The sequence below is a fragment of the Loxodonta africana genome, chromosome 25, assembly GCF_030014295.1.
Source record: "Loxodonta africana isolate mLoxAfr1 chromosome 25, mLoxAfr1.hap2, whole genome shotgun sequence".
Lineage (NCBI taxonomy): Eukaryota > Metazoa > Chordata > Mammalia > Proboscidea > Elephantidae > Loxodonta > Loxodonta africana.
In genome coordinates, this window is record NC_087366.1 from 52,101,655 (window position 1) to 52,127,139 (window position 25,485).

Genomic DNA, 25,485 nt, shown 5'->3' on the forward strand with positions numbered 1-25,485 from the left:
AAAACAAAATCATTTCTATTTTCTTGGTTGCTTCTTTCCAGTCACGTTCAGGTTTGTAACAAGGAGAAAAAGAAAACGAGGAGAGTTTTTGTGAAGAAGTGGGTGCTATTAAGTAGAAAGGGATAAACAGATGTCTACCCTCTTAGGTAAAGGTAAGTATGAAACAACGATAGCAAGGCAAAGACTTCAGGTGAAAGAGCTGCTCAGGGCAAAGAGCCAACAAACAAGGCTTGCAGCATCTTGAGAACTTAAGATGCTCTCCGCTGCTGCCATCTCAGTTTTGTTTTTTTATTTTGGTACTAGAATTTAAAGTAGAAGGTCAACAAGCGGTTTCTAAAAAACAGCAGGACTCAACTGAAATTAACTTCATTTGTTCAGACAGCAAAGATCACCACTCCAATCACGGGATCCTGATCAACTAGAACAAAGGTTGACAGACTTTTTCTGTAAAGGCTAGCTAATAAGTACTTTTGATTTTGCAAGCCATATAGGCTGTTACAAACTACTCAACTCTGCCACTGTGACGTGAAAGCAGCCACAAAGAGTACCTAAAAGTATGGGCTTGACAGTGCTCCAATAAAACTTTATTGTGTAGTCTGTGACACTTTAGTGTGACACTGGTTTCCATTAACATGATTTGTATGTATCACATTTTATATATACTATATACATTTTTTTTTATATAAACATAGAAAGAGAGCGAACGAGTGTGTCAAAATTTACTGGTTTACTTTAACGACTAACTGTTACAGTCTCTGAGGTTATGAAGGCTGTAAGGCAATTCTTATATAGTCATACTGTTAACAATGAGATAAGCAATGAAAACTATAAAGCTGTAGAGAGCAACCTGTATTAGGATAATGAGCTTCTCAGGAATACTTAAGAGTTAAGGCTTATAAATCAGATGTGGATAAAATTTGGCATAACAATCAGAATTTAAAGTTTCTAACTGGTCACCTTTTTATAGCACCTTACAAAAGCACCTGTAGCTAATATGAGGAAAGTGAGATACACAGAGGAAAATTTCAATTAAATTATGAGAAACAGCACTGCCCCCCCCCCATAAATATTATAGAAAATCAGAAATGGAGAAAACACAAAGTATCACCAATATTAATTATCTCTGGAAATGACAAAAATAACATATTCAAATTTCACTAGGTACTAATTAGTTTCAACCATGCTAAGGGACTCTTTTGCCAGGATTAACTAAGTAGCAAAATGACCTTCGTTTCCATCTTCACCCCTTCTATATAAAAAAAAGACAGACATATTTCACCTAAATTTATACTGAATACAAGAAGCAAGGCAGCACCAAAGATATGAGTAACGTGTTGAATGCTGGGTCTTTATTAACTTAATAACAGTAAATAGGCCACAATATACTTATTTCTATGTTAAAGGACACTATTACTCAACTGACTGTATTACAATATAGCAATTATTTATTGTGTCCAAATCTGAAAGCTTATAGGTTGTCTTTACGAAACATTTCTTGAACAGAACAAAAATCAGTTTGCCTCTCCCATCTCCCCTCCCCAAAATTATAAAAATCTTGTAGGAAGGGACAGTACCTATCGTGTTCACTGCTATACCTCTGGTATCTTAACAAAGCAAAAACTCAAAAATTTTCCTGAGTATGATATCTTAAGTTTCTTATTAAAGAACGTTAGGGCTTCTACCGTCTATTTCCTAATCGCAGGGATAAATATAAAGGTCATAGATATGATACCTATTTACACTGATAACCACACAGGAGAAATGAAAAGCACACATTCACAGATCAGAAGAGGAGGAACAATGAAAAGAGGGCATTTCAAAATCACTTTATAACTTTATAATAATTTGAAAAGTTCACACAGTGCAATCCAGCTGTTCTGAGTTGGTAATTCTACTTTACCTTTCCTGGGATGAAGCAGCAGAGATTGGAATCCACATACTTCATGAAAGTCATATTTAACAGTGACAGTCTGGTTTCAACAGCAGCAAGGATGTCTGCGTGACGAGCGAGTGAATGGTTTCTCCTCTCTGACTCTCTCCTATAATAAGAAAGGGCAACTATTAAAGTAGTACTGTGGACTAAAATGTTAAGCAATAAAAATGCCTTAATAAAACAGTTTAACTTTTATGTGTGAACTTAAAGCCTACAGTTGGGCCACAGTCTCATGATAAATGAATCACTATACCCAGAAATACTTGCCAAGGACTGATAAAACATTTGGAAAAAAATTTATTTTAAAAAACTAGGTTTTGGGGGGGCGGGGGGGCGGTATCAAGTCCAATGGCTATTAAAGTTTGAGGAAATAAATAAATGAAAGACACATGGATGTATGTATGACAAGAGACTATCTTTTTTTCTCATAAAATCAGCACCTTTAGATTTTTTAAACAGCTTCATTGAGGTATAATCCACATACCATAAAATTCACCCTTTTAAAGTACACTTTTCAGTGTTTTTAGTTACTCAAAGTTATATAATCATCGTCATTTCCTAATTTCAGAACATTTTCATCATCCTCAAAAGAAACCTATTAGCAGTCCCTGGCAACCAGTGACCTAATTTCTGTTTCTACGGATTTGCCCGTTCTGGACAGTTTTATATAAATGGAATTGTATAGTATGTGGCCTTTTGTGCATAGTTGTAAGGTTCAATCATGCTGTAGCATGTATCAGTATTTCATTCTTACTTTATTGCCAAGTAATATTCCATTGTATAGACACATTACACTGTACTCATTCACCAGCTGATGAACAGCTCAGTTGTTTCCACTTTTTGCCTGTTACGAATAATGTGCTGTGAACATTCATAGACAAATTTTGTGTGGGTATTTACATTTCTCTTGGTATCTACCTGGGAATGAAACTGCTGAGTCATATGGTAACTCTACTTTTAACTTTTTGAGGAACTGCCAAACTGTCTTCCAAAGTGGCCGCACCATTTTACAATCCCACCAACAATGTACAAGAGCTAATTTTTTCACATCCTCAACTTTTGTTAGTCTTTTTTACTTTAGCCAAGATTCTAATGGGCGTAAAGTGGTATCTCACAGCGGTTTTGATTAGCATTTCCCTAGTAACTAATGATGCTGGGCATCTTTCATGTGTTTTTCGGTCATTTGTACATCTTCTTTGGAGAAATGCCTATTCAAATTCTTTGCTCATTTTTAAATTGGATATTTGTCTTTTTATTGTTGAGTTTAAGACTTCTGTCTTCTATCAGACGTGATTTGCAAACATTTTCTCCTATTCTGTGGGCTGTCTCTTCACTTTCTTAATGGTGTCTTTTGAAACGCAGAACTGGATTTTGATGAAGTCCAATTTGTTTTCCTATTGCCTGACATATGGCATTTGGGACACAAGCCTGCAGAAGTCTCCAGCCTGCTGCCTAACTTACAGATTTTGGACTTGCCAGCCCCCCACAACTCCACGAGCCAGCAGGAATCTCCAGCCTTTTGCCTGAACTCCACATTTTAGGCTTGCCAGCCCCCAGAACTCAGTGAGCAAATCTCTTAAAGTAAATGTCTTTCTCTCTGCATATACATACCCATTGCTGTTGAGTCAATTCCGACGCATAGCGACCCTACAGAGAGAGTAGAACTGCCCCATAGGGTTTCCAAGGAGTGGCTGGTGGACTCCAACTGCTGACCTTTTGGTTAGCAGTCAAGCTCTTAACCGCTGTGCCACTAGGGCTCCATATACATATTTATATATACATACATATACACACACATATACATATAGTAAAACCTGTGAAAGCCGGAGCCTGTGCAAAGCAGAAACCTGTCAGAGAAAGAAAACTCAAATATTTTTTCAATAGGGAGCAACAGGAAGTGGTGACTGCACCCTGTCAAAGGTGCAAAACTTGAGACCTGGAAAAACAAGGCGGTCCCGTCAAGTTCCGGTTCTCACAGGCTTCACTGTACACACACAGAGAGACACACACACAAACATGGGATGTCTTTCCATTTTTCTTTATTTATTTTCAATGACATTTTGTAGTTTCCAGTATACAGGTCTCGTACTTCTTTTGTTATATTTGCTCCTAAGTATTTTATTCTTTTTGATACTACTGTAAATGAACTTGTCTTCTTTAATTTTCAGATTGTTCATTGTTAGTGTATAAAAATACAATTTCTATATATTCTGTATCCTTGCCGAATTTGTTGATTAACTCTACTAATTAATCAGTGGATTCCTTAGGATCTTCTACATGCATGATGACGTCATTTGTAAATAGTTTTACTTCCTCCTTCCCAATATGGATGCCTTTTTCTTTATTTTCTTGCCTAACTTCCCTGGTTATCACCTCTAGTACAATGCTGAATAGAAGTGCTGACAGTGGACAAACCAGAGTAGAAGTTACTGTGATCTGTGTACCCTTTGTTATAAAAGCTTGAAAATCACTTAACATGTTGCACTAACCAAGGGGCAAAGTGGGTAAATCACATCTTTGTCGCACGCGTGGTAAGGATCGGCGTGAATCCAATCCCCAGAATTCCCACTTCTCCATCCCTGTGGCCAGCTGCCTGAGTGGCACACTCTCTGACTCTAGCCACCTGGAGCTGGGTCTGAGCTCACAGTTAGAAGGACACCTTCTTTCAGACCAGCTGTCCATGTAGCCTTTCTCTGACTCTAGCCACCTGGAGCTGGAACAGAGCTCAAAAGTTAAAAGGACACAGTCCTTCAAACTGCCAAACAGGCAGACATTAGCCCCTGCTAGCTCTCACTGCCCCTTTGGGTTCGATAATTTGCTGGAATGACTCACAGAATTCATGGAGTATACGCCATATACTTACAGATTTATTACAACCAAAAGGTATACAAATGAAGAGACACGTAGGGCAAGGTCTGGGACGGTTCCCAGCATGGCACTTCCATGTCACATGGAGGAATTACCTTCTCCTGTGAATTGTCACCTACCAGGAGCTCTTCTGTGCCTTAGGGCTCTAGGCTCTTGCTGGCTTCCCCACCTGGCCATGAGAGATTACATTATGCCTCCTGAGGCTTAGTCAAGACAGGGCTTGTGCATGGTCCTTCTTGGTCTGGTCAGCCCCCAATTATTAGCCTTAGGTGTGGCCTGGCTCTCAGGAATGAAGACCAAAGCTCAAATTGCTTTTTTTTTTTTTCAGGTGGCTTTCACCTCATGGGAGCCCTGGTGGCACAGTGGTTAAATGCTCGGCTGAGAACTAAAAGTTAGAGGTTTGAACCCACCAGTCCCTCTGTGGGAGAAAGATGTGGTAGTCTGCTTCCATAAAGACTACAGCCTTCAAAACCCTATGGAGCAGTTCTACTCTGTCCTCCAGGGTTGCTATGAGATGGAATCAACTCAATGGCAAGGGGTTTGTTATCACTTCATACACGTAAATCTTTACTAAGATTTAAAATAATCAAGAAACAAGCAAAACTCCTAACTGTAAAGCACTGCCACTGCTAGCCACGACATACCTTGGGAGTTGTGCTTTGACTTGTTTCTGACATAGGTTATGGTACCTCTCCACTTTCAGAAATCCCTGATTCAACATTCTCTGGCAGACCAAGTCCATCCTCTTACAAACCTACGGAGAGAGAGAAGAAAGAATAAGAAAATTGATAACCAAATTAATAATAGACAATTAACTCAATGGCTGCAGGTTCTCCGTGCTGGCATTATTCCCCAGTTTGCTGTCTGAATCTAGATCAGTATGTGTGGGTGATTCCCTCATGCAATGCAGTCCTTACAATACTGCATTAAGAAATCACTCTTTGCCTACACATGTTACCATCATTTACTTTAAGTATTTGTTGAATGTTCTGAATGTATCCCTGCTATTATGGTCAGAGACTGCAGTCCTGAAGAACAACAAAAGAACATATTTAAAGGTTTTTAAGAGTCTGAAACAAAAATTCCCTTTTAGGCTAGCATTAATCCAAAAAATACAAAATAATAAATGTTACAGAGGTTGTGGAGAGACTGGAACACTTACACACAGCTGGTGGGAATATAAAATGGTACAACCACTTTGGAAATTGATTTGGTGATTCCTTAAAAAGTTAGAAATAGCAGACCATACAATCCAGCAATCCTACTCCTTGGAATATATCCTAGAGAAATAAGAGCCGTCACACAAATAAATATATGTGCACCCATGTTCACTAAAGCACTGTTCACAATAGCAAAAAGATGGAAACAACCAAGGTGCCCATCAACAGATAAACAAATTATGGTATATACACGCAATGGAATACTGTGCAACGATAAAGAACAATGATGAATACATGAAACATCTCACAATATGGATGAATCTGAAAGGCATTATGCTGAGTCAGTCACAAAAGGACAAATATTGTATGAGACCACTGTTGTAAGAACTTGACAGAAGGTTTAAACACAGAAGAAAACATTTATGGATGGTTAGGAGGATGCAGGGGAGGGAGGGAGATGGGAATTCACTAACTAGATAGACAACAAGAATTATCTTGGGAAAGTAAGGACTACACACAATACAGGGGAAGTCAGCACAACTGGGCAAAACCAAAAGCTAAGAAGTTTCCTGAATACAACCAAACACTTCGAGGGACAGAGAACAGGGGCAGGGGTCTGATGACCATGGTTTCAGGGGACATCTAGGTCAACTGGCATAACAAAGTTTATTAAGAAAATGTTCTGCATCCCACTTTGGTGAGTGGGGTCTGGGGTCTTAAAAGCTAGCAAGTGACCATCTAAGATGCATCAATTGGTCTCAACCCATCTGGAGCAAAGAAGAATGAAAAACACAAAAGACACAAGGAAAATATTAGCCCAAGAGACAGAAGAGCCACATAAACCAGAGGCTCCATCAGCCTGAGACCAGAACTAGATGGTGCCCGGCTACCACCTCCGACCTTCCTGACGAGGAACACACCAGGGCCCCTGATGGAGCAGGAGAAATGTCTGCTGCAGAGCTCAGAGTCACGTAACAAGACCAGACTTAGTGGTCTGGCTGAGACTGGAGGAACCCAGAAGACACGGCCCTGGACGCTGCTAACCCAGAACTAAAACCATTCCTGAGGCTGGCTGAGACTGGAGGAACCCAGAAGACACGGCCCTGGACGCTGCTAACCCAGAACTAAAACCATTCCTGAGGCCAACTCTTCAGACAAAGATAGACTGGACTACAGAACATAATACTCGTGAAGAGTGTCCCTCTTACTTGAAGTAGATACACGACACTAGCTGGGCAGCTCCTGTCTGGAGGTGGGATGAGAAGGCAGAAAGGGGTAAGGAGCTGGTTGAATGGACACGGGAAACCTGAAGTAGAAAGGGGAAGCATGCTGTCACATTATAGGGATTACAACTAGGGCCACACAACAATATGTATATAAAATTTTTTTATGAGAAATTAACTCGAGCTGTAAGCTTTCACCTAAAGCACGATTAAAAAAAAAATTCTTTTTTAGGCAAAAATGCATATTCAAACTGGAAGCGAAACTCTGTATCACCAATACATCAGAATGACAATCCTTATTTCTTTCTTTCTTCTAGTGATTTGGGTTAGCCATGGTGGGTTTATGGTAGCCAAGGCCCTAAACTAGGTGCTGTCACCCTCCAGAAGATCGGAATGTATAGCAGGTCCTCAACTCCTCTGAATCCTTAGGCAGGGTTGTTGTAAAGACACAGGATAAGAAGTCAGAACACCTAAATCTGAGTCTATCCTATACGCATTCTGGAGCAAGACAGCTACTAACTGGAAGCCCTAGCCAGCCATCTGTAAAATGCAGATAAGATCTAACTCATAGGGATATCACCAGGATTAAATAAAACAATACACGCTAAATCACTTAATTTAAAAGTGCTACATAAAAATTATGCTAAATGCACTCTCTGTTTAACATAACATTTATTTGAAAACTTTGCTCAGTATACTATATTCCAGTTTCTTTCTGGTCTTAGTTAAATCTAGTGCACAAAATCTGTTTTTCTTGATCCCTGAGAATTTTGCAGTGACTCAGTCATGAAGCTGAACACAAATTTTCACTGTGTGGAGATGCGGATGCTGAAAGTGCAAAACACCGAGATTAATCTATATGAAGGCCAAGTCAATGAGGCAAGGACTATCTTACGTTTCTTTCTCTCTTAGCACCCAAGCACAAATGCTTGACAAATATCTGCTGAAATGAAATACTGATGAAACTCTTGATATAAGTTTGCCTTCTCCTGAGAACACAGTGACAAAAATTCTGGCAAAGTGGATTAAAACTAATGAAGGTTTTAATATTATAATACTAAATACCAGATACTTCTTAAACCAAAGCATATCAAATTGAAGATATTAAGGCAAAATAAATAAAAATATAATAAATCTTAAGTATTGATACTTAGAGTATCTTCTATGAAGTGATATTTTAAAATGTGGTGGGTACTATTTTTTAACTAAATCAGTCATCCACATCTGTTCAGTGTCTACTGCAAAAAATATAATAACAAACCCAATATATCCTAACATAAATAGCTTTTTAAAATGAAAAATACCTCTTTTCCAAAACAATTAGCAAGTGGCATTATTTTACATTTTTGCAAGCCTCTTTGATATGTAGCTTTAATAGAAGACAGCTGAATTCTAATACCTGCTTCTGCATTCAATGTGTTGTCATTATTAGAAAATTCTAGAAAACAAGAATACACATACATTCCATTAGCTCTCAGTATGATGTCATCATGTGTCACATAGCCTCTAGAAAACTCCTCTTGTGAAAAATGAGAGCTAAAAGGCCAAAACATCTTAGTATTGTAATGAAAATATTTTAGATCACATGAACCCCCTGAGGGGTCTTAGGAACCCCCCTGGCATCCCCAGACCACATTTCGAGAGTCGTGGCCCAATGCTGAATAACCACATTGCCAGAAAACACCAGTATTTAAGCCCATGTGAGGAAACAATAAACTCCTAGTGCATTATTAGAGGAAGGAAAAGTGTCTGTGTGTGTGCGCGTGTGTGTGTGATGAGGGTGGAGCAGACTGAAGGAAGACTAAATTCTCATCTTTCATAGTGCAAACTCAACAGATAATAAAAACAGAAGAAAAAACAGCAAAAAGATTTGAAAGTGGGTGCCTCTGGGGAATAAGAGTTTGGGGTTATAAAAACTATATTTTTGTTGCTGTTAAAATTATTTGATGTTTTAAGTTATCTGGAGCCCTGGTGGCATAGTGGTTAAGAGCTTGGCTGTTAACCAACAGGCTTGCAGTTCGAATCCGCCAGGCACTCCTTGGGAACCCTATGGGGCAGTTTTACTGTGCCCTATGGGGTCTCTATGAGTTAGAATTGACTCGATGACAATGGGTTTGGCTTTGGCTTTTTTTAATAGGTATATATTGCTAATAAAGGAAAAAAAAAAAAAAAAACCTGAGGCACCATCCCTCTTACAGAATCTTACAGAAAGACACTTTCTGTCTTTGTAGACTCCACAACCTCACTGACAATTTCTGAGACAACGGAAATTTTTTGGCAGAAAAAAATTATGGTTGAATATTACTGTCAAAAAAGTCCACGGTACTGTCTAAAATTATTATACTAGCATTTTACTGTGCTGAATCTAGCTGACTGCTAGGATTTAGATATCTCTTAATAATCTAGAAACTCAAATGAATATCGAGTAATGACTAGATACAAGTACTGACTGGAGATGAGACTATGAATAAACAACAACCACCAAAAAACACCTCAAAGCCATTGCTGTGAGTCGTTTCCGACTCACGGTGACTCCATATGTTACGGAGTAGAACTGCTCCATAGGGTTTTCTTGGCTGTATGGAAGTGGATTGTCAGGCCTTTCTTCCAAGGTGCTGATAGGTGGGCTTGAACCACTAGCCTTTAGGTTTGTAGGTGAGCAAACAATCTGTACCACCCAGAAAAAAACCAGGGACCTGAATAAATAACCAGATACGGTCAAACCAAGTAAGACTTCATTCACATGATACAAGATTTGAATCAGGCTTCGAAAAGAGGGAGGACAGGGACTCCTAAATGAGAGGTACAAAGTCTGGAATAAACAAACCATCAGTAAGCGAACTACTTCTGTAGATAGACTGAATGTGTGGGCAAAGATGAGTGGGGCAAAAACTTCCATGTTTTGGCAAGGGGGAATCAGGTGGTAAAGAGAAATTACTTTTAAACGACCACTTAATTTTTGGAAAGACTTGGTTTTAGGACAGCTGATTGGTCATTTTCTCTAAACATTAGTACTAAAGATATGGTTCTGAAATCTTCACAGGGAGATAGCTGAAGTCACTGTAGATGAACCCTAAATGAAGATACGAAAATAAAGGCTTATAAATAGTGCATCAACTCACATTTAAGGGTTCAAAGTTGGTAAAAAAAAAAAAAAAAAGAAAGTAGGAGGTCACAAAGACAGAAAAATAGCACCACAAAAGCCAAACTGAAGAAGATTTTCAGAAATCAATATTGTAATAGCAGAACGGTATTGAAGGCGACACTCCTCCTTTCCAGAATGTTCCATAAGCACTGGCTGACTGACTACAAACACAAGGACACACACGCATCTTTTGTTAAGGATTCAGAAAGAAGCAAAGTGACCTCTGGAAGACAGAAATGTACTAATTTTTCCCCAGGCAAGCAGTTTAATGAGAATTGCTGACATGCATGCTAACCTGGAAGGCAAAATTATCTCATTTAAAGCGCAGCTCTATATCTAGGGCGATTTTAGTAATTTCCCAAGACTTTTCAAGGGAAGGTATTTTCTTTCCTCAGTTATTAAAGCAAGATAAAAATCTGAACAATTTTGCAATTTACCCAAGACAGTAAAATAAAGTTTTGGTGCCTAATCCACGAAGATGATGACGATGTCAAAGGCTATCAGTGCCTGGAGGGATTAGGAAAAATGTACACGCTATGAAAACGAGGGGAACTAATGGAACAGGTCAGTCCAAAAGGGAGACATTTAGCTCAGGCTAAAGGCTGTTCAAGTATGAGAGAATGGACGTGGGTTTTGTTACTGTGCCAATTACCTCAGAATTTAAAATGCCATGCTTTCTCTTTTTTATCATTTTTAGCTTAAGTAATGAGTAATAAACTTTTTTCTTCAGTTGTATTTGTTTAGAAATCTATTTAGATTTGTTATACCACCACGGCCCTTCTTAACAAAGCAAGACGCATAGTTCATAAATCTGTGAAACCCACAATTTTTCTGTTTAATCTTTAATACCAATTTTAACTGATTCTAAGATGCATTTTTTTTATATTTTAACATTGCCAACAGCCAATGGTCTTAGAATAGATGGTGTATTACAACCATAATTGGAAGCATTATTTTCTCAGATGCCTTGAAAGATATAGTATGCTGGACTTTGGCTCTGTTTAAAATGCTGTGGAGACATCGAGATACGCTATCAATTTAAAAAAAAAAAGCTCTTCTAAAGAAAAGGAAGCATTGCCACAATAATACACACATATGTTGACCAAGATGCACTCTGACTTCAAAAATGTTAAAATATGGTAATATTTGTATCTTAGAATCAAGGAAATATTGTAGCAGTACCCAATTTTTTTAATGTATTCATTTGGTACGCTACAGTTCTTAAATGAATGAACATTTCATGTTCTCCATATAATCGGAAGTTATCATCAAAGACTAAGCTGCTTATCAAACCCCTGAACTGAACGGAACGTAAACACACCAGAATCTATCCTTCCGTCTTACAGTAAGAAACCTCAGAGCTAAAGAAGTTACGGGATTTCACCCAAGGTCATTCAGCTATTCAATGGCAAGAGCGAAATTAAGAATCCAGGTCTTCTAACTTACACCTTTTTTTTTCACTTGGTGCATGCAGCTACACAGATTAAAATAATTGTCCTAATTATTCTCAACTGATTAGTCTCTGCTGCTACAGATACTGCTGGCACCAGTCTAGAAAGTAGGATTCTTGAGGCGATATGGGATTTTAAGGACAGCTACAGGGATTCTCACTACACTGCTAAAATTTATAAGAGATGGAGCTGAACCAAGATCTTCCTGTAATTCTCCCAAAGCATTCAAAAACCTGAAGCGAATCATGAGGAAACAACCAGACAAGTCTGGAATCTTCAAAAAGTTGATGGCATAAAAGGATGAAAAAGGTAGTGGGAACGTTCTAGATTAAAAGAGACCAAATGCAGTTTATGACCTTGTATTAGATCTAGGACTTCCCCCCGCAAAACGTTAAAAACAGATGTTTTGGAGACAACTGAGAATCTAAATATGGATTGTATCAGTATTAAATCCCTCAGAAGTGATATTATGGTCATCTGATGATATTCTGATGACGTAAGGGAAGTATTTAGGGGTGAGATGTCATTATATCTGCATAGGATTTTCAGATGATCAGTAAAATAAATATTATGTGTGCAGGAAACAGACAGATAAAGAAGTGTGGCAAAAAGTTAACAACTGGTGAGAAAATCATCTAAAAAATGAACAAGGAACGGGCCTCAACCATTCTGGCTCTTCTCTTGCCCTTTCTGCTTTTTCACTGAACTCCTGTTAATTTCCCTCACATATAAAACTATAGCTACAATCCGCCACCTCTTTCCTAAGAATATTCTAATTTTTACAAAAAAATTCTCTTGCCCTGGTGTTGATTTCTTAAGTTCATATTTGTATGGCTATACAGTTGATTCTCAATTATCTGCAGGTAGAATTACAAACAATTTTAAATTCTAGCCAGCTTTCTCTGGGTACCCTTCCCGAGAGATTTACTTGGAAAGGAAATGCAAATTAATTTTATTGTCAGCCTGAGCAAAAAAATGAAGAAGACAAGTCTGCTCCCTGGGCTCCTCAAAAGCACCCTAAAAGCCAAAAAGAAAAGCCTTCCTGATGAGTCTCAGCTGTCATCTGTACCATCACCCTTCTTGTCAGTATAGGAACCGAGCACTGATCGTGATGAAGCAGGCTTGAGGCGCCATTGGATGTGGCTATTCTTATTAATTATATACTAACTTCAGACCAAAAAAAGTCCCTGGGTGGTGCAAATGGTTAAGCGTTCAGCTATTAACTGAAAGGCTGGTGATTCAAATCCACCCAGAGGTGCCTCGGAAGAAAGGCCTGGCGATCTCCTTCCAAAAGTCATAGACATCAAGACTCGCATACAGCACAGTTCTACTCTGAAACACAGGGGGTCTCCATGAGTCAGAATCAACTCAACGGCAACTGGTTTAAGGTCCAGAGGTGGCGCAGATGGTTTGCGCTCCACTCTTAACCTAAAGGTTGGTGTTTCAGACCCACTGAGCAGTACTGCAGAAGAAAGCCCTGGCAATCTGCTTCCATAAAGATTACAGCCAAGAAAATCCTACTGAGCAGTTCTACTCCGGAACACATGGGTCGTTATGAGTCAGAATCCACTCGACAGCAACAAGTTTGATTTTGGTTTTCAACTTCAGACCACCTCATCAGTCTTCATTCTACTAAGAGTTTACTTTTCTTTAGCCACTGGGCTTCTTAATATAGTCTTGTAAATTTTTGCTAAGATTTTCTAGGGTGAAACTAAAAACTTAACCATTTTCTTTATTTTCTAATCTGTGTTAGAAGTAAATATTAAGCAGGTACATTTGCAGCACTATCGACTTTATATAGAAAACACTTATTTCACAATGACATATGCTTTTTATTGTTTACTTAGAGTAATGAAATAGTTTATGAACTATTTCATTTATTCACCAAATACTGAGAACTTAAGCGCTCTGCTGCTAACTAGAAGTTGGCAGTTCGAACCCACCTGGAGGTTCCATGGGAGAAAGACCTGGAGATCTACTTTCACAAAGATCTCAGCCTAGAAAACTCTATGGAGCAGTTCTGCTCTGTCACATGGGGTTGCAATGAGTCAGAAGTGACTCGATGGCACCCCACAACAGCAATATTCTATATCACAGACTGTGTAAGGCCTTTGGGATTCATGTCGAAGGGATATGTCCCCACCATGGAAGAAACTAAAACAGTGGAAAAAGAGGCCCTTCCAACAATAATTCCAATATAATGCATACGTTCAATAATGATACAATGGAAACTTATAAATACTGAATAAAGTTGAGAGAAAAATAACAAAAAAGGCTTTACTTAAGGTACTAACACGTGAGGTGTGTCTTGAAGGTACAGGTATTTTCTAGAAGAGGGAAACAAAGGAGAGGCTGTAGAGAAAAAAGAATGTACTTGGAGAGGCCTGAGAAGTTTGGAAAATTAAATAGACTGATGTTTCTTTCAACCAATCTTAAGTGCAGGATTCGGGAAGTAGGTGGTTGGGAGTAATCTCTATCAAAGGTTATCTTTTGCTCCTCTCTGTGGATTTTATATGCACAGGCCAGTTTATGTAGTACATTCTTCAATATTGTAAGAATTTACACCACTCAGTTTTACTAGGGCATACAAGGATTTATACTTGGTCTCTTGTGAAATAATTATGATAGGAAATGGAGGTTTGTTTTGTTTAATGCCCTTACTTGCTCCCCTAAGGAGCCCTGGTGGTGTAACGGTTAAGCGCTCAGCTGGTAACCAAAAGGTTGGTAGTTAGAAGCCACCAGCCATGCCATGGGAGAAAAGACCTGGCAATGTGCTCCTGTAAAGATTACAACCTAGGAAACCCTACTGGACAGTTCTACTCTGTCCTATAGGGTCAATGAATCAGAATTAACTGGACAGCACAGAACCACAACAACTTGCCCCCTGCCCTCTCTACCAAAAGTTGTCAATTCTGGAGGTTCTCAAAAATGGTTTCTTAAAATTGTCTGGTCTTTGAAGTAAAAGGACTATCGAGGTGGTGCAAACAGTTAACATACTTGGCTGCTGATTAAAAGACTGTAGGTTTGAGTTCACTCAGAGGGACCCTGGGAGAAAGGCCTAGCAATCTACTGCCGAAAAATTGGCCACTGACAAGCATTTAGAACACAGTTCTACTGTGACACACGTGGGGTCACCATGAGTGAGAATCAACTCGATGGCAAATGGTAAATGGTTTTGAAATTAAAAAAGCTGGGGTGAGGGAGGAGACCCACCACTAACCTAGGACCTCTAAAATTTCCCACAACCAAATTCAAACTCATCGCAATCCCACTAAGTCACCCTTTTCCAATTATGTCATCGGTTTATATGCTATTTTTTTCTGCTCAGCATGTTCTTCTGCTTTTGCTAAATGTATAAAAACTCACTGTCTTCAGAAAGCTTTCTCTGATTCAACCCTCCCGATTAACCTCGACACTCTCACATTTATTACCTTTACGTTTGTTATCCTGGTGCATTTAAGTGTGCTCAAGGAAAGTGGTGTGCAGATGGTATTAATAAAACTCATCTTCCACTTTGTGAGACCAGAATTAACAGGAGAATGGACTGTTCACAGGATAAAATTTCCTTCCTCTACTTAAGTACCTGTTAATAAAATCAGGGGCCTGAAGAAATGATGGTGGGGGAAAAAACTCAAAATAAAAATCAGCAATACGGAGTGTGTACGGCCTGTAATACAGCAATATAGAGCAATGGGTCTCCAACTGTGGTCTGAGGATCCCTGGAGTTTCCAAGACCTTTTGGGGTGGAGGGCTATCTGTGAGGCCAGACTATTTTTATAATTCTAAGATGTTATTTGCCTTGTTCACTTTCATCCTCTCTTAAGTATATAGCAAGTTTTCCAGAGGCAACACAACACGTGCTGACATTATTGCTCTGACAGCTAGTGATTCCACTATATGTATATGTATTCTTGTATTTTCCAAGGTTAGCTCTTAGGGTCCTCGATAATTTTTTGGAGCGTAAAGGGGCCCTGAGATGAAAACTTTGACAACTGTTGGTAAAAAGCGAAAGATGGGGGGACCTCACACCACCAAGAAAGCAACACCAGGAGCACAGTGCACCCTTTGGACCCAGGGTTCTTGCGCAGAGAAGCTCCTAGTCCAGGGGAAGATTGGTGGCAAGGACCTTTCTCCAGAGCCCACAGAGAAAGAAAGCCTTCCCCGGAGCTGATGCCCTGAATTGGACTTCTAGCCTACTAGACTGTGAGAATATAAATTTCTCTTTGTTAAAGTAAGAAAAAAAAAAAAAAAAAAAGAGGAAGAAGATGGCTAGCCTGCTTAAAAAAAAAAAAAGTAATGGCTCCTCATCTTTCTTCATATTTCCTACCAATCAACCCTTTCTACAGCTGAAATTTTCTAACATTAAGTCAAGGAAAGATGTGAAAGAAACTATAAATTTCTTTCCAGGTGATATATTAGCAAGAATTCTGAATTTACTTTTGGTCACATTCATATCCTAAACCACGAATACGATTCCATGTAATGAATAATAGGAGCTCCATGTGAATCACAAAGGAAAGCACTGTGGGAGGCTCTCTCTAAAATATCTTTTCAAAAGCCTTTCAAACTTATCTTTCAGTGGGTGAGAACATTGTGCTCCGGAGCCAGAGCTGTAGGTTCAAAGTTAGCTTTAGATCTGCTCTATAACTACGGTAGGACCTCACTTCTTAACCTTTGCCACTTGTTTCAAAGTTTCTCGCGTGCCGGTCAAGGGGGCCTGGGTGACACGCTAATGCTGCATCAGCACGAACTTCTCAGTTTTACTGGAAAAACAACTCAAGGTACATGTTCTGTCATTTCAAAAGGCAAGCTCAGCCAAATAATTCTGAATACATTGTGGGAGTTAATTATTTAAGAACTATCTCTGAGTGTAACCAGGATTTCCAGGTTCTGGGTACATTTTTAGAGCCATGGTCCATGGCAGGAAAAAAAAATCCAATTTCATAAGGAATTCAGAGAGTCCCTTGGAAATTACTGGACTGGAAAGTCAAATTTCAATTATTCATGGTAAGAGGAAGCAGAAAGGATCATCAATTAAACTGACAAATAATTCAAAAATTCCATTTAGCGGTTAAAAGGAAATATTTTAAAGAAAATAGAGAGTAATAAGGACACGCATTTGTGTACTTATCTTCTATCTTAGGAGCTAACCATAGTTATGACTGAGGTTCTAATAAGGCAAGTAAACTGGAAAGGACAAAAAAACCCTGGACAATACATAAACTAACTCATCAGACACCGAATAACTGACATTTAGCTTTATGAAAATCCTGGTTTTAAAATCATTCCCTTCCAAGTATAAAACCAAAAAAAACCCAAACCCACTGCTGTCCAGTCGATTCTGACTCACAGTGACCTTATAGGACAGAGTAGAACTACCCCAGAGAGTTTCCAAAGAGCATCTAGTAGATTTGAACTGCCGACCTTTTGGTTAGCAGCTGTTGCACTTAACCACTACACCACCAGGGTTTCCCGTCCAAATATATCATGCCTTTTTGTAATTCCACTCAAAAAACAGTCTTCTAACAAAAGGAAGACATTTTTATACCAGATAAAGTTCCTTATTTTTTGGGGGGCAAACAACTCTTTAGGTATAAACAGCCACTTGAATTGGAAATGCATGTAAAGCATCTACCAGGCATTGTCTCTAGATTTGCCAGTTTTATAAAGATCATTATTAGATTAATGCTGACATCTAGTGGTAAGAAAGGACATCTTCCTTTTAATGTTACCTGAATTGCACCTTCTGACACCAGATCAATTAATCTACAACCAAAGACATTTCCAAATTCCCACAAAAGATAAACTATGTATGAATTACCTGTTAACCTTAAGCAAAAAAAGGAATAAAAGAATAATCTTCATTACTAAAGGAGATGAATAACCGTCTTTGCAGACATAAAATTGGCTGCAGAATTTTTTCCTGAGGGGGGTGGTAAAGAAGGAATTCCTTACAAAAAATCTTTGTTTGAAATTACAAATCGGTACCCTTAAAAGACAAGATAGATGATTGCTTGAAATTAAGAATACAGCTGAATATTTCACTTGAAAGAGATGTCGTTTATTAATAAATTATGGGACGTGTTTTTAACTGTTCCCTAGGATAGGGTGGTATTCCTCCCTTTAAAAACGTTTTTTAATTTTTTAAAGTAAAATGGCTAACAAACAAACAAGAAACCACAGTTTTCCTCAACACTTATAAAACTGTGGACATTCCAAGCTTTACAAAGCCATTGTCTGGCTGAATGGCTCAATTCAATCAAATGTTATAACCAATTTCCAGACACCGTGAATGCAGACCGTGAAACTTGACGAAAGACCATTCACTGGGAAAATTGCAAGGAGTATTTAAAATTCTCCGTGAAATTCTAGCACGAAATGTTTTGGGATCTCAGGGACAATCAATTTTGAAATATCACTTTCAACAGAAGAATTCTCCATCCTGCAGACTGGCATGGTTCAACTGCTGTGTTGACTAGAAGAAACTGGCCATCAGTTTGAATTAATATTTATCAGCTTTCTTTTTAAAAAATAGGCATGATTTCCTTTTAAAAATGCAATTAAAAATCGATTTTAAAGTGCAAGTGTAAGCCTAAAATATGGTATGTTGATTAAAAAGAAACTGCTACCCAGCACTCAGATAGATACACGTCTTTGTCCTCTTAAAAACAATCCCGACCACAGAATCGGTTTGCAATCACTTCAAAATGTCCACCTCCTTCAATCTCCTTAGCCACTTAAAGTCACTGAAAGGAAGCAAAATACCTGATGGAACTAACACATTTATCAAACCTGCAGTCAAACGTCTGGAGAGAAGTAAAATTCCAATAACAAATTCATTATTTATAAAGATCATGGACCGAACTACCATGATTTTAAGAGATAAAACCTAAAGCTGGAGGGTGTACGTACATCACTAGTTAGAAAATGAATTGCAAGAGGAGGAGAAAACAAACAGGCAGACCTGTCAAGGGCCAAGTTGCTTCACTACGGATGAAGTGTCAGGAGGAGGCGAAGCCGGAACGGTCATTTCCCAGGGCTCTACTTACTGGTCAATGGAGCGCTGGGTTCAAGGCTAACGCCAACGCGTCCGAGTTCCTGGGAACCTCTACCTGCTTTGGGGAGAACTGACCAACCCTGCTTTACCCTCTCCGACAAGGAAACTTGGGTGGTTGGGGGAACAATGAATACGTTATTCTTGCAATACAAACCAAGCGTGGCTGGGCTAGTTTCCCCACTTCTGAGTTTTCTCCCCCGACCCCGGCCGGGAGCTGGAGGGTCGGATACAAAAGGCAGGCGAGGAGACCCCTCGGGTTTCCACGGTCCGGCTGCGCGGAAGGTGGAAATCCGACTCCCGCTACCTCCCCGCCCGCGCCCCGCTTCCGGGCGGGGTGCACGGAGCCTTACTCGCCCAAGCAAAGTTCGCCCCGATGGTCGCCCCAGCCCGGGAGGAAAGGCGGCCTCGGGCTGAAGCCCACTCCCACTGACGGACACGGCGGGCGAGCCTGGGGAGGCAGGGCGCGCTCAGAGCTCTGGCGTCCGCTGGGCTTGGTGGGGGCTCCGTCCCCGGGGTACGGGGGTACGCGCTGCCCTCTCCTCCCCTCCCCAGACCTCGGGCAGGGGAAAGGGCGGCGGGGGCCCCACGGCGGGGGGGGCCTCACCAGGCGGAGCTGGCTAATTTCGTCGTAGGACATAAAGCTGAGGATGTTCTCGATGGCTACGATGGGCAGCGCCACCAGCGTGTTGTTTTGAGGCAGCTGGTCCGGAGCAAGCGCCGGGGCCGGGGGCGCCTGGGACCCCGGCTGCGAGGGCGGCGGCGGGGGTGGTGGGGGCTGTCGCTGGGCAGAGCCGGCGGCCGAAGAGGAGCCGCCGTCGCCGTGGCCGCCGCCTCCTTCCTCAGCCATCCGCTCCTCCGACGCCGCCGCCATCTTGGGGGTTTGATTCCTTCCCCCCACTGCAAGGGGAACAGGGACACTTCCTGTGCGTCACTTCCTCCTCCTCCTCCTGCTCTGGCTGCCGTCTGGGAGGAGACACCTGGAGGAGGGGGAGGAGCCTCTGAGGTGACCGGCCGAGGGACACACACAAACTGCTGTTTGTTCAAGTATAGGTAGGTGAAGGTCATGCGAACCCCTGGAAAGATGATCTTTTTAGGACTTTTTATCTAAGATTGGAAACCACTTGAGGGCAAGAGGGCAAGGGGAACCTGTCTATTGAAATTAACTCCACGCAGTGCAGTTTTCTAGAAGAGCTTCCTGACAAAGGATAATAAAAATAATGTTGCTATTAAGTGATATCATTGCTGATGTCAGATGGATGCTGGCTGGAAGCAGGGAATACCAGAAAGATGTTTACCTGTGTTTTATTGACTATGCAAAGGCATTCAACTGTGTGGATCATAACAAATTATGGGTAACATTGTGGAGAATGGGAATTCCAGAACACTTCATCGTGCTCATTAGGAATCTGTACATGGATCAAAAAGCAGTCGTTGGAACAGAACAAGGGGATACTACATGGTTTAAAGTCAGGAAAGGTGCGCGTCAGGGTTGTATCCTTTCATCATACATATTCAACCTGTATGCTGAGCAAATAATCCAAGAAGCTGGACTGTATGAAGAAGAACGGCGGCGGGGGGGAGGTGGTCAGGACTGGTGGAAGACTGGTTAACAACCTGCGATATGCAGATGACACAGCCTTGCTTGCTGAAAGTGAAGAGGACTTGAAGCACTTACTGAGGAAGATGAAAGCCCACAGTTTTCAGTATGGATTACATCACAACATAAAGAAAACAAAAATCCTCACAACTGGACCAATAAGCAACATCATGATGAAATGAGAAAAGATTGAGTTTGTCAAGGATTTCATTTTACTTGGATCCACAATCAACATCCATGGAAGCAGTAGTCAGGAAATCCAAAGACGCATTGCATTGGGCAAATCTGCTGTAAAAGACATGTTTAAAGTGTTGAAAAGCAAAGATGTCACCTTGAGGACTAAGGTGCGCCTGACTCAAGCCATGGTGTTTTCAATCGCCTCATATGCACACGAAAGCTGGACAATGAATAAGGAAGACCGAAGAAGAATTGATGCCTTTCAATTGTGGTGTTGGCAAAGAATATTGAATATACCATAAAATACCAAAAGAATGAACAAATCTGCCTTGGAAGAAGTACAACCAGAATGCTCCTTAGAAGCAAGGATGGCGAGACTACGTCTCACATACTTTGGACATGTTATCAGAGGGATCAGTCCCTGGAAAGGACATCATGCTTGGTAAAGTAGAGGGTCAGTGAACAAGAGGAAGACCCTCAATAAGGTGGATTGACACAGTGGCTGCAACAATGGGCTCAAGCATAGCAACAATTGGGAGGGTGGCATAGGTCAGGGCGGTGTTTCCTTCTGTTGTGCATAGGGTCACTATGAGGCAGAACTGACTCAACGGCACCTAACAACAACATTAAGTGTAAAAGGACCGATGGAGTTAGAAAATCACCATTTTTCAATAAGTAGTAATGGATTTTGGCAAATGAAATGGAGTACTGATACCTGCCACAACACGAATGAAGCTTTAAAAGGCCAGACAAAAAAAGGCTACGTGTTGCATGATTCCATTTCTATGAAATGTCCAGAATAGGTGAATCCATAGAGACAGAAAGTAGATTAGTGATTGTTAGGGGTTGGGAGGGGGGGATGGAGAGCAGTTAGGTAGTGGTGATGGTTGCTCAACTTTGTGAATATACTAAAAACCATTCAGTTATATACTTTAAAACAGTGAATTTTTTTGTACATGAATTATCTTGGTAAGAAAATACTTGATTTAGGTAAGAATCATCACAAGATGCTATGACAAGAAGGTAAACATAGATGCGATGAGGAACATGGTATTTACATAGTCTCAAAATAACTTCCCCACAAATTACATATTAATTACAAAGAGGAAAACAGTCCCTCTAAAATAGAGAAATTTGGTGGGTGCCACCATACCAAGTGATCAAAGTTACCAGTACAAATTATGGGAGAATGTGACATCACATGCCTCCTGAAAAGGATACAATATTATGTAGTATTCCTGCAAAAAGTGCATAACCTGTATTTGAGGTAGGCAAATCTAATTAGCTGACCTAAACCCTTCAAAAATGTTAGTGTTATGAAAGATGAAGACTAATGAATTGTGCCAGATTAAAGGTGGCGAAAGAGACATGACAACTAAATTTATGAGTAATCCTGGGTTGGGTTCCTAGATTAGGAGGAAGATAGCTGTAAAGGACATTGTTGGGACAATTGACAAAATTTGAATATAGAATATATGTTATATGCTGTTATTAGGTGCGATCGAGTTGGTTCTAACTCATAGCAACCCTGTGTACAACAGAACGAAACACTGCCCAGTCCTGCGCCATCCTCATAATCTTTGTTATGCTTGAGTCCATAGTTGCAGCCACTTTGTGAATTCATCTCATTGAGATTCTTCCTCTCTTTCCCTAACCGTCTGCCTTACCAAGCATGATGTCCTTCTCTAGGGCCTGGTCCCTCCTGGCAACATGTCCAAAATACATGAAACAAAGTCTTGTCATCCTCACTTCTAAGGAGCATTCAGGCTGTGCTTATTCCAGGACAGATTTGTTCATTCTTCTGGCAGTCCATGGTATATTCAATATTCTTCGCTAACACCATAATTCAAAGACATCAATTCTTCGGTCTTCAGCCTTCGAATGCATCTGAGGTGATTGAAAATTGCATGGCTTGGGTCAGGCACACCTTAGTCCTCAAGGTGATAGCTTTGCTTTTCAACACCTTAAATAGGTCTTTTACAGCAGATTAGCCCAATGCAATGCGTCATTTGATTTCTTGACTGCTGCTTCCATGGGCATTAATTGTGGATCCAAGTAAAATGAAATCCTTGACAGCTTCAATATTTTCTCCATTTCTGTTGTTGTTGCTATAGGTTATATGGTAATATTGTAATCATGTTTCATTTACTGATTTGGATAATTGTAAGAGAATGTCCTTGTTCTTAGGAAACGTGCATTGAAGTATTTAGGGGCAAGAGGCATGATGTCTCAATTTACTCCCAAATGGTTCAAACAGAGTGATAAAAATGATGAAATGTTACCACTTGGTGACTCTGAGTGAAAAGCATACAAGAGTCCCTTGTATAATCTTGCAAATATTTCAAAATAAAAAGATTTTAAAGATTGCTTAATATTTCTATGTCTTTATGTTCTCATAGTGTGCGATGAAAAAGATAAAGTTGCATAAAACACTACGTTTTGAAGCTTTTCGTTCCTTAGTTCTGGTCTTGATCTTAGAGTTTCCAATGTGCTGTTCTCTTGGAGCTTTGTCTTAGAATCTAATTGCTGTGAGGCAGATATGGCAGCTGCAGGAGGAAGCTAAGCGTGACTAAGCGCTGAGGCAAAGGAGGGGAACTATAGCAAGGTTAGTTAGAAGCAGCAGTGGTAGTGTTTAGCTGGGCAGAACTGGCGTCCTTTCCGCATTCACTGGGCATGTAAATAATTGGTCATTTCATCCGTTATCGTTGCAGGTTACAAAATCCTTTGAAGTGGTTTAATTTCCCTACCCCGGGGTTGTTTAGCATTCAATATTTGCTTTGTGCTTAAATGTTTCTGACATGTGTTTGTATATTGTGTTAGTTTTATCTTCACTAATAGACTGTAATTTCATTTTTATACTTGTCGTTAGTTGCTGTCCAGTTGACTTCAACGTGGCAACCATATGTATCACAGAACGAAATGTTGCCTGGTTCTGTGTCATCTTCATGATCACTCGTGTCTTTGAGTCCCTTGTTGCAGCTATTGTGTAGTGTCTTCTAACTTGGGGACTCATCTTCCAGCACTATATTGGACAATATTCTGTTATGATCCATAAGGTTTTCATCGGCTAGTTGTCAGAAGTAGGTCACCAGGCCTTTCTTCCTAGTCTATATTAGCCTGGAAGCTCTGCTGAAACCAGTCCACCATCTGTGATCCTGGTGGTATTTGAAACATGAGTGGGTCACTTCCAGCATCATAGCAACATGCAGGTCACCACAGTATGACAAATGGGTGGTGGATTTTTTTTTTTTTCTTTCTATTTAGGTTATTGCTATCCCTTCATAGAACTTATTATAATTTGGTTTAAATCGAATTCATACTCTACCTTGTTTTATTAAAGTTTGATGCTTTCTTGATATGTTGAATTAAAACAAATTTCTATAAATGGAACTATGCTTAAAATACATTATGGGAGGTCTCATTATAAAAGAAATTCATAGAAAATCCTCTAAAAACTGTATTGTTGCTTCTTAATTTATCATAGTTTTAAATCTAATAGTTACACGCAGTTTTGGTTTTTCTCAAAATGGACATGTAAAAAGCCTTCCTATTCCCCTAACTCTCCATGTGTAGTCAACTAGTTAACATCCAGGACTGGCTGACCTGTTACCTAAACAACAGAATACAACTCCGTGAACAATTTAACCCACTTCTTGCCAGTCAGTAAGTGCTTCAAGTCCTCTTCACTTTCAGCAAGTAAGGTTGTGTCATCTGCATAAACAGGTTGTTAATGAATCTTCCTCCAGTCCTGATGCCCCATTCTTCTTCATGTAGTCCAGCTTCTCAGCATACAGATTGAGTAAGTATGGTGAAAGGGTACAACCCTGACACACAGCTTTCCTGACTTTAAACCATGCAATATCCCCTTGTTTTGCTTGAACAACTCCCTCTTTGTCTATGTACAGGTTCTTCTGCTGAAAGCAGAGAATACCAGAAAGATGTTTACTTGTGTTTTATTAACTAGTGCAAAGGCATTGAACTGTGTGGATCATAGCAAATTATGGATAACATTGCGAAGAATGGGAATTCCAGACCGCTTAATTGTGCTCATGAGGAACTTGTACATAGACCAAGAGGCAGTCATTCAAAAAGAACAAGGGGATACTTCTGGTATTCTCTGCATTCAGCCAAGATCCGACTGACATCAGCAATGATATTCTCATTCCACGTCCTCTTCTGAATCTGACTTGAATTTCTGGCAGTTCCCTGTTGATATACTGCTGCAACAGCTTTTGAATGAACTTCAGCAAAATTTTACTTGAGTGTGATATTAATGATATTGTTAGACAATTTACACATCCTGTTCAATCACCTTTCTTTGGAATGGGCACAAATATTGATCTCTTCCAGTCAGCTGGCCAGGTAGCTGTCTTCCAAACTTGGCGTAGATGAGTGAGCACCTCCAGCACTGCACCCATTTTTGAAACATCTTAATTGGTATTCCATCAATTCCTGGAGCCTTGTTTTTTGCCAGTGCCTTTGGTACAGCATGGACTTCTTCCTTCGGTACCTTCGGTTCTTGATCACGTGCTACCTCCTGAAATCATTGAATGTCGACCAATTCTTTTGATACAGTGACTCTGTGTATCGCTTCCATCTTCTTTGGATACTTCCTGCATGTGTGTCTTTCAATATTTTGCCCATAGAATCCTTAAATATTGCAAATGGAGGCTTGAATTTTTTCTTCAGTTCTTTCAGCTTGAGAAATGCCAAGTGTGTTCTTCCCTTTTCATTTTCTAACTCCAGGTCTTTGAACATTTCATTATAATACTTTATTTTGTCTTCTTGAGCCTCCCGTAGAAATGTTCTGTTCAGCTCTTTTACTTCATTTCTTCCTTTTGCTTCAGCTACCCAACATTCAACAGCAAGTTTCA

At 40.0% G+C, this 25,485-nt stretch overlaps 1 protein-coding gene across 1 annotated transcript in view; it reads right to left on the reverse strand.

The window, feature by feature from the left end:
- The window catches only part of FBXO28 (F-box protein 28), a 47,213-nt gene extending 27,490 nt beyond the window's left edge, over window positions 1-19,723 (reverse strand). Inside the window, exons 1-3 of the mRNA XM_064276850.1 lie at window positions 19,442-19,723; window positions 5,446-5,555; window positions 1,901-2,039 (exon numbers count right to left, since the gene is read on the reverse strand). Coding sequence (XP_064132920.1) covers window positions 1,901-2,039; window positions 5,446-5,555; window positions 19,442-19,708 — 516 coding nt within the window. The 5' untranslated portion in view covers window positions 19,709-19,723. The remainder of the gene's footprint in view (window positions 1-1,900; window positions 2,040-5,445; window positions 5,556-19,441) is intronic.
- Between the last annotated feature and the right edge of the window lie 5,762 nt (window positions 19,724-25,485).